This window comes from Fulmarus glacialis, unplaced genomic scaffold, assembly GCF_000690835.1.
Source record: "Fulmarus glacialis isolate BGI_N327 unplaced genomic scaffold, ASM69083v1 scaffold13135, whole genome shotgun sequence".
NCBI classification, from domain to species: domain Eukaryota; kingdom Metazoa; phylum Chordata; class Aves; order Procellariiformes; family Procellariidae; genus Fulmarus; species Fulmarus glacialis.
Genome location: NW_009211230.1, coordinates 9016 through 17762, shown reverse-complemented (window position 1 = coordinate 17762; position 8747 = coordinate 9016). Strand labels below are relative to the sequence as shown.

The 8747-nt window shown below is 40.0% G+C and overlaps 1 protein-coding gene across 1 annotated transcript in view; it reads right to left on the bottom strand.

Moving 5' to 3' along the window:
• Nucleotides 1–4973: 4973 nt before the first annotated feature.
• STK38 (serine/threonine kinase 38) overlaps nt 4974–8747 on the bottom strand; it is an 11381-nt gene continuing 7607 nt past the window's right edge. Inside the window, exons 8-13 of the mRNA XM_009577463.1 lie at nt 7844–7905; nt 7196–7313; nt 6872–6995; nt 6038–6133; nt 5701–5795; nt 4974–5083 (exon numbers count right to left, since the gene is read on the bottom strand). Coding sequence (XP_009575758.1) covers nt 4974–5083; nt 5701–5795; nt 6038–6133; nt 6872–6995; nt 7196–7313; nt 7844–7905 — 605 coding nt within the window. The remainder of the gene's footprint in view (nt 5084–5700; nt 5796–6037; nt 6134–6871; nt 6996–7195; nt 7314–7843; nt 7906–8747) is intronic.

The following is an 8747-nucleotide window of genomic DNA, read 5'->3' as shown; positions in this document are numbered from 1 at the left end:
CCGTTCCCACAAGTCAAGCAGAGGCAGTGGTGAGACTGTCCCCCCCAGCAATTATGGAGCTTGCCCCCAAGCCCTATGGCTTTTTTTGTGTGTGTGTATTTATTTTTACAGCAGTGTAAATTTTAAGTAAATGTGTATTGGTATTGACCCGCTGAGTTGGAGTTTACACATGTTCTGCTCTAAGGACTTGTACGTGCATGTTGTTGAGCGCTACCCTACAGGACTGTGTCAAGGCATCAGATGCCGAGCATCTGCCATCGACAGCACCTTACGGCATCCGACAGCCAAGTACCACATTGAACCAAAACAAACCCTACCAGTGTTTGTCCCCGAGCTGAGTGTCAGCTAGGCCTCTTGAAGGATTCAGCCAGTTTCTTAGAAATAGTGGTCCCAGGCACTTAACTGCAACAGGCCATTGCCTGAGGGTTAAAGGCTGTCAGTGCCTTGTAGGAACTTGTTGGTACTCTGTGTAATCAATTTGGATCTTCAGCATGGGATGGAGGTATCCAGCTTCTGTGATTTCCATGCAGTTTTTATCACTACAAAAAAGCCACTGTACTTGGTTGGCTTTCCCAAGTAATTAAAGATGAATTTTGGATTTTTTTTTTTTTTTTTTTTTTTTTAGTAGAGTGAGTTCCATTGGAACACTAAATCAAATTGAAAAAGTGTGCATTTGCTTTTCTTCCTCTCTTGGTCAGCTACTATTCAGGTACAAGGTCAAGTTTTGTCTTATTCTAGATATACTAAGTGTTGCCTGTGATGTGTGTGAACTACAGATGTACGGTTTCTTTTCTGTTATTAAAGTATAAATTATATGTGGTTTGTTTGGCTCTTTTAAAAACTGTTTTACATGTGGAGTAGACAAATGGGCAGGGGATAGATTGCCAGAAGGTTTTGTTTCCTTGCTTCATAAAGTGTGACCCCAAAGTCTTAGATGTAGTTTTGCATCTGATGGAGGCTGGTTGATTTGGCAGGGACCTCGTGCAGCAGCCGCACAGAAGCGTTACTACCACTTGTGCTGAGAGGACCTCAAAGTTTACCAACTCATCGCAGTGAGGTTCTCAAAGCAGCACATAGCACAGGTATGAGACAACACTACTTCACCCACAAACTATGCAGCATCTACAACAGGCCCTAGTGCTATTTTTGGTTAGTATGCTGTGAAAGATGCTCTCCACTTCTACCTACTTCTGTCTTTGGAAGAAAACAGCTTTGGAGCTGATCTGGCTTTTATTTCCAGCTTCAGTGTTGGATATATTTCAAGGGTTTTCTTGATGAAGCTTGAGAAGCGTGTTAGAGTTTAAACAAGGTGGAATTTAGTGGAATTACTGAAGTGATAACAAGAACTTGTATTCACAAGTGGAGCTGTCGCAAATGTGAAGCAATGAAATAAGAACTGCAAGTTGATTTTGGCATGTTACAAACCGGTAGAAAAAAATGAAGGGTCGGAGCTTTGCTTCCAGTGCCACTTGCTGACTGCTTATTATCCCTTTTAAAAATAGAAAGGGGGAAAAGATTAAAAACATCTTGCCCTGAAGTTGGTAAACTGAAGTGACATTTACACAATGCAGACACCTAGGCATGAGCAAGGCTGGGGTTGTCCACCCTTGCCAGGAGGCCAGGCGCATTCTGCGAGAAAGGTTTAATTCTTCTGAAGATCAGCACTGTTTTTCACCTTTAATAGGGTGTGTATTTCTTCATGTCTGCCGTGCATCTTTTGGAAATGCAGTCTTCAGCCCGTAAGTTACCATTGCATTCTCATGCCCAAAGCAGTTGATTCCAGTTGATTCTAAAATCAGTTTCAAGTCTGAAAAAAGCCAACCTGAGAGATTCCAGTTTGTAAAAACAAAACATGCTAGCAAAATTGTGTTTACTAAGAGGATTTTATTTACACAACACAATGCAAAGATCACTCCATAAAAAGTTGGCTCCCCCAGCAACACATAATACACCTGCCAAATTTTACAGTGCAATTTAGTAACAGCTTTTAAATATTTACAGAACACTTTTTCAACTTACAGGTTAAGGCAGAGTCAGGGCACAGTAATAAGAAACACTTAGTGCAGTTTTGTGCTAGGCATGATAGAGATGAACTGGCAGCATAACTCACGTTCAGATCCATTGGAAATTCAGATTGGAATTACTCCTAGAAGTCCAGCAACTGCTTGCAGTTTAAAAAAAGAGCTAAAAGATACATACGACCTCGATACACAAGCCAGCAGCTAAGAAAAATGTTTGGCTAACGTGGGAGATGGAACAGGCATGCAAAACTCTTAATCTGTTAGCAGTGAAGTATGGATCCTGGAAAGAAGACACTGTACTTTTTTTCCTAGTGTTGGTGAACAACTGTAATAGGAAGCAGGCTTACAATGCAACTGTGATACAAAACCTACCGCTGGAAAGGTGCGAGGACTATATTCAAAGACATCCAACTTCTACTGAAAGACAACAGGAGTGAGGTACCCAACTGCTCCTTGTGCCTTTGAAAAACTTCACCTTTAACATAAAAAGTGAACAATCTGAGGTTTCAGAAGACTTTAACACACATGCACTAAAAATGCACAATACATATTATTATATAGGGTTTTTTTCACAGCAAATTATCACAATGTACAATTGTATAGCTTCTTCATCTTTGGTATTTATAAATAAAAATGCCAGTCCCTTTTAGTAAAGGGCTAATAATGCAGCTACTCAAAATCATTTATTCCTAATCCACAGCAGCTTTAAAAAATTTTCATTTTTTTAATTTTAAGGCAGTAACTAAGCTGTTAGGAATTTCAAAAAATGTTTTTATGTTAATACCTCTTAGTTTTCCAATGGTTTATAAGGCAACATTTTCAAATAGCTAGAAGAAACTGCAGGATGAGAAGATAGAGCAATTTGAGAAGTTGGTATCAGTCCTTCATAAAAAATAAAAAGGGAGCAGAAGGTGGTATTACTGACTAGTTGATAAAAAGCCTGACCCTATAAATCATTACTTCAGTTAGCCCTTATTCATCTGAGTAAGTCCTACTGACTACAGTGATCCTGGTACTTCTAATTAAGGCTATTTTTGCATTTCAGCTTTGTAGGATCCAACTGGTATCTAAACTGCTTATGGCAATTCATTAAACTCCTAGGACACATACAAAAAGCATAAGGGGTGGTTAGGGAGAGGATGCTAATGAGTTATCACCCAGTTTTAGCTATATATGGTACTTTCAATCGCCTCCAATCAGTCCTTCATGATGGCACTCAGTTCAAAAGATGTCTAGGTAAAAACTCCCTAAAAGCACCTACTTTAAAAAAGAAAGTTTCACTACAAACTCATTTTCTTTCATTTCCTAATCTAGAAAGTTAGGACTAAATATAACTGAAACCCTTCCTTTTACTTTGAAACACTGCTCTAGCTTTGTGTCTAAACAGCTTTTTTTTTTTTTGTCTGTGCTATGTAGTTAGTGTTCAGCACCAATAAAAGTTTGCAAGAATCCAAGACAGTTCAAATTGATACATGCTTTTAGAAACCTCATTAAATTTATTTTTTAAAAAAAAAAATCTAATTGCAAATTAAAGACTGGTACCAGGCAGGCCCAAAGGCTAATGCCACCTGCCCCTGGAAGTGCAGAGTTAACTACAAAACAGGTGCGAAGTGGAGCTCATGATTATAAAAAGGAATTGCCAAAAGCTCAACTGAGGCAGAATCCTCCTCCCTCCCAAAATGCAGTCATGTTCTGAGAGATGCTTAGGCAAGGAAAGGCACTTTGGGGCTCTCCTGTACTTTTATAAATTATATTAGGCAATAATCAAAGAGTGGACATGGTGGGTTCCACTGCCCCAAAATTGACCTCATGAGGCACCGTCTCTTTGGAAGACTGCAGGGACAGACGGTTCAGCCATGACAGCAAGAGGAGCTCTGTAAGGAAAAGCCAGGGAGGCCTCCATCATCAAGATTCACGGAAGAATCTGATACATTCTGCTTAAAACAAAGAGCAAAAAGGCCACAAAAGATGGTTTCGTCTTTAAACCGATGAACGTGCAGCAGATCTTCAAAGTGGCCAAAAGATGGCAGCAGCAGGAACGGGAAGCCTCACAGCTGACCCGACTGTACACAAGATGCCCACCAATGATCAGGGTAAATGAAGTTCCCTCCCTCTCTGCTCTAATCCCAGATCCACCTGTGTTACCAGCTGTAGTTTTTATCATCTGCATTGTTTATAGATCCATTCTTTCATACAGTAACTGAAAACTGTTGGCGCTCGAGGAAGTGGCCTGTTTCTCCTATGACTGTCTAGAAAAGAAAAAGCGTTGCACAATTTTTTGAATTTAGAAAAAACATTAAATGGCTTGAGGGTCACTGTCTTAGTACCAAAAGTAAAGTGCACCGCAACTGGAGGCCACTGCGACAGAGTTGAGAAATGCTATTAAAGAGGCTTCCAAGTAGCATTATAAAAAACAGCACTACAAACTAAGGTTAAGGCAATACAAGTTGTGTCCTTCTACTAGATAGTTTACTGGAAAGTTGTCTATCTCAAGCTTCAATTATTGCTTTGTTTCCTCTGTACTGAAGTCCTTAGCCACTGGGAAAACAGTGCTGGCAGAGTTGGCAGATTGAGTTTGTCACTTAATGCAGGACTGGCAAAACAGTCCATAATAAACATCACATGCTTTGCAATGTCAAAGTGAAGGCTTGTTCTCATCTCCCGATGGACTGTACAATCTGGCAAAGAATTTAAAAAGAAAACAAACTCTTGCTCCGGAAGCAGCAAAACGTGCTTGCAGCAGAGATGATGCAAACATTTTGTGGAATTTTTCAATGGCGCAGAAAGAAAAAGTCCTTAGTAACAACCAGGGTGTGTAACAAAACAGGGTCCTGAAGTCTTCTCCAAGAGTTGATAGCCCTCAAGTTTTCTTTAAAAAAAGAAAAATGGGTATAAACCCAAAGTACAGGAACAGAATTCCACGGCTCAGAAGTTGTCCCAGGTAAAGATTTATTACTTTCCTGCTTTCATATAGGATGGTATTGCTCCTCGGGCTGTCAGACCTTCAAAACGCTTGTAGGTGTAATTGATAAAAACCCAGTCTTTGTTCTTGTAGTCAGTCTCTGGATGATTGCTTGTTGCCACTGATAAGACATAGAAAAATAAAATTATCCTTTGAAGACTGCAAAGTTTATTTTCATACAAAACACCGGATGTGGAGTAGGGGAGAATGCTTCTGAAGAAAGAAATATTATAAATCTAGGCATTCGGTTTCATTCTTCATTCTTCAACCCCATGGAGCAAATGTGTGAATATGCTCTGACACGTAAATATGAGGATCCTTTAGAGATTTACACCAAAACATATCGTCCCCTCTGTCCCACCCTCTCCCTATCGCCTATACTAAGTGTTAGACATGGTAGCAAGAATTAGCCAATACCAAGAGGTACTCGCAGTGTTGGGTTCGCAGGTCCCGCTGAGGTTTGAACTTGCTGGGAGCTCTGCTACCTCTTAAGAGATGCCCTTCCTCAAATGGCTCCCACATCATTCACAAGTCTGCATCCCATCTCCTGAAACCCAAATTATAGCATACCCCCGCACCACAAGACTACCAAGCTAACAATTTGATCATGATAAAATACTAGCATCTAGTAAGATCCTTTCTCTGATTAATGGGAAAGTTACATTACTCTATTGGAGTAGAGGATGGATTATTTACATGCAGAATCAAAGCATTTACCTGTTGGTTTAAGGATATCAGATTCTGGAAATTCATCGAAGTTTGAGGTATCATCAATGCTTTTAATTTCTATTGAAATTGCAGCAGGTCTCTCTCTGCCAAGAAGAGCAGTTTCAGCATTAAGATTTCAAAGCAGGATTCAGCCACTTTCCATTTCTTAACAGAATCAAAGATTGAAGGTACCTAAATCTTAGCAAGCTTCAGGTTAAGGAACAAAATACTCTCACCCACACCTAGATATAACAAACGCCAGTCACGCTGCTCACTTCTGTTTAACAGGACTAGCTTTAAACAGTCCATAGAGAAGAGCAGCTTGCTCTTCTGCAAAGCATCTTACCTGATATGCTCCCAATCAACCCCTTCAAAGAATGGGTTACTCTTTATTTCCTCCACACCAGATGCACCAATTCTGTGCTCCCATTCACAGCAAAATCTGGGATGGAAGGAAGAATGAAAATGAAGGAAGAATGAAAACGAAAGCATTCCATCCAGAAATGGAACGGCTTTCTGAACTGATACTACTATGGTTTCTTAACATAAATGGAGAAGGTCAAGAACTCCCACTGCAAAACCAACACACAAAGTTATGCTTAGGAATGTCATGTCAAATGCTACAATTAAGATGTGGTACTCTTTCACAACAAGATAATGTGCCCTTTCTATTTCAGGACCCGTGTAGAGCAGGAAAACATAAAGCCTAAAAAGCTAGACATTTATATTTCTGTCCTGAGAATAGATAAGTGATTGAAAATATAAATGGAAGAGCAAGAGTCAGCATGCACTGGGATATGTTTGTATGCTCCAGTGCATACAATGTCAAAACCATTGCTATTGTAAGAAGCTAGCTCTGGCAAAAAGATTAAGTTCCTTCCATGAGAAGCTCACAGACAAAATAAACAGCAAAGACATTCATATTTTGCCAGACTAGCAGCACTTACATGGGAGCTCCTTTTTAGTATAGTTCAGTCAGGGCTCCACTAAGTGACCTCTGAGAGACAAATGTATTTCACGAGGGAATTCACATTTGATGCACGTGCATAACAGAGTATGTAGCTGTCACAAGCATCAGGTTTTTTTTTTTCCATGGGAAACAACCTATGAGAAGTACATAGTACAGTTTGCAAGACAAGTAAATTAGTACTATATTAACTGGCAAACATATGATTGACACCTTAAAATAAGATCCTTTGCTTTATCAGATATTGGAACTTCTGGAGGAAATGTGAGAGTCTCTTTCCAATTCATTACTTTCTTGTATGTTTCTTGAGGAGTCTCAGAACAGAATGGTGGATAACCTGAAAATAAAAAAAAAAATCCAGTCTTGTATAAAGCAAAAATAGTTCCTGTAGTTACTGAAGTCTACAGTGCACGAGAACAAACCTCACAAACTACCCAAGGAGTGGATGCTTTGAGAACCTGACCCCAAGCACATAAATACAGCTGATGTCCTACACCACAATTCCTGCTAAAAACTTGTGCACTGCCTGTTTCTTACCAATCAACATCTCGTACATGATGACCCCAAGTGACCACCAGTCACAAAGTTTGTTGTATCCGGTCTGCATGAAAACTTCAGGGGCAATGTAATCCGGAGTACCCACAGTAGAAAAAGCCTGGAACAAATACCATCAGTTATACATCTTTAGAGAAAACTGCCTGATATGGAAGCAGGAACTTATGCAACAATGGTTATTTTGAGGAAGACACCAGATTGTCTCTAAGATCCTTTAGCAAAGTTGTTCAAAGCCTTTATTTCAAGATATGTAGAGACAAAATCAACATGTTCATGTGAAAGAGTCTTAAAATACTGTCAGGGAAAGGTACCACTGTCTATATACGCCTTGGAATGTGCCCTTTGTTATATTGAAAGCGGCAAGAACTGTTTGTTTTAGCTGGGAGGCATCAGACATCAATGTAAATAATTATGGCAGTGCTATCTCAGGCACGTATGTCACCAGCTGTCCAGCAGATGGATAAAGGACAAACTAGAGTCAATTCCTCTTTTTAAAAGAAAAAGCATGAATCTTTATTTCAGCATTGTTCAGAACTGTGAAATGGATTAATGCCCGTCATTTAAATCTGTGTGCCATTTGAACACAACAGCTCAGCAGAGGACATTTCCAAGCAGGTGAAACGTACTTACCAACTGCCGTCTGTTTCTCTTCCAAGTCTCTGCTTTCCTTTTGGAATTCATATTCTGGAAAGCTAAAGGAGATTGGAATATATGTGACTGCATCCTACTAGTCACCCAACATACATTTCTACCCCAAAACCATCACGCTGAAGATCTCCTTTACAAGATCAAAAAAGGTAGCCAGGGCCTGCACAGACAGCCCATTTTGTATTCACCTGTCCTGATAAGAGGTTACAGTCCCCAGGTGCTCATCACTGGGCCCTACGGCCAAAGTTTACCACCACGGAGAAGCTGGAGCTGTTTGTGGAGGCACACCTTAATTCACTTCACTGAAGATAAGCCACATCAGCAGACGTGAACTAGTTAACCTGCCTCAGCCCTGCCTTGCTCAGTTGACCTGGCACGATCTAAGGGGTGCCTGCAATGACAGATCAGAGCCGTCAGCAGCCTCGAGCAGGCAATGGCAGCTGACAGTTCAGAGCAAAGCAAGGGATGTAACCTCTTCCACCAGTACAGGTGGCTGCAAAGAGCACATCTGTCAATGTGCTAAACCTATCAGCAACTTCCAAACCTATGTAAAATTTTATAAAGCCTTTCATTAGCGATCCATGCTTTCAGTGGTTTTTTAACTCCATGATCAAAGTCATTCCCCTTGGGAAAATTACTGAATATTCAAAGAGACTGTGTGCTCACTTACTAATTTAAGTAACACATGAGATACAGCTAGCATCTACCAAGTCACACTGAGTTTTCATTCAAGGCTTATTACACATACAAGGAAAGGCTACAGCAGAGTCTATTTCAAAGACAAACTTCTAGAAATGAAGATGTACATTAAAATAACTAAAATTATTTTTATAAATAAAGTTTACAGAAAATCAAAATTACACCTAATGATGCAATGTTGATTATT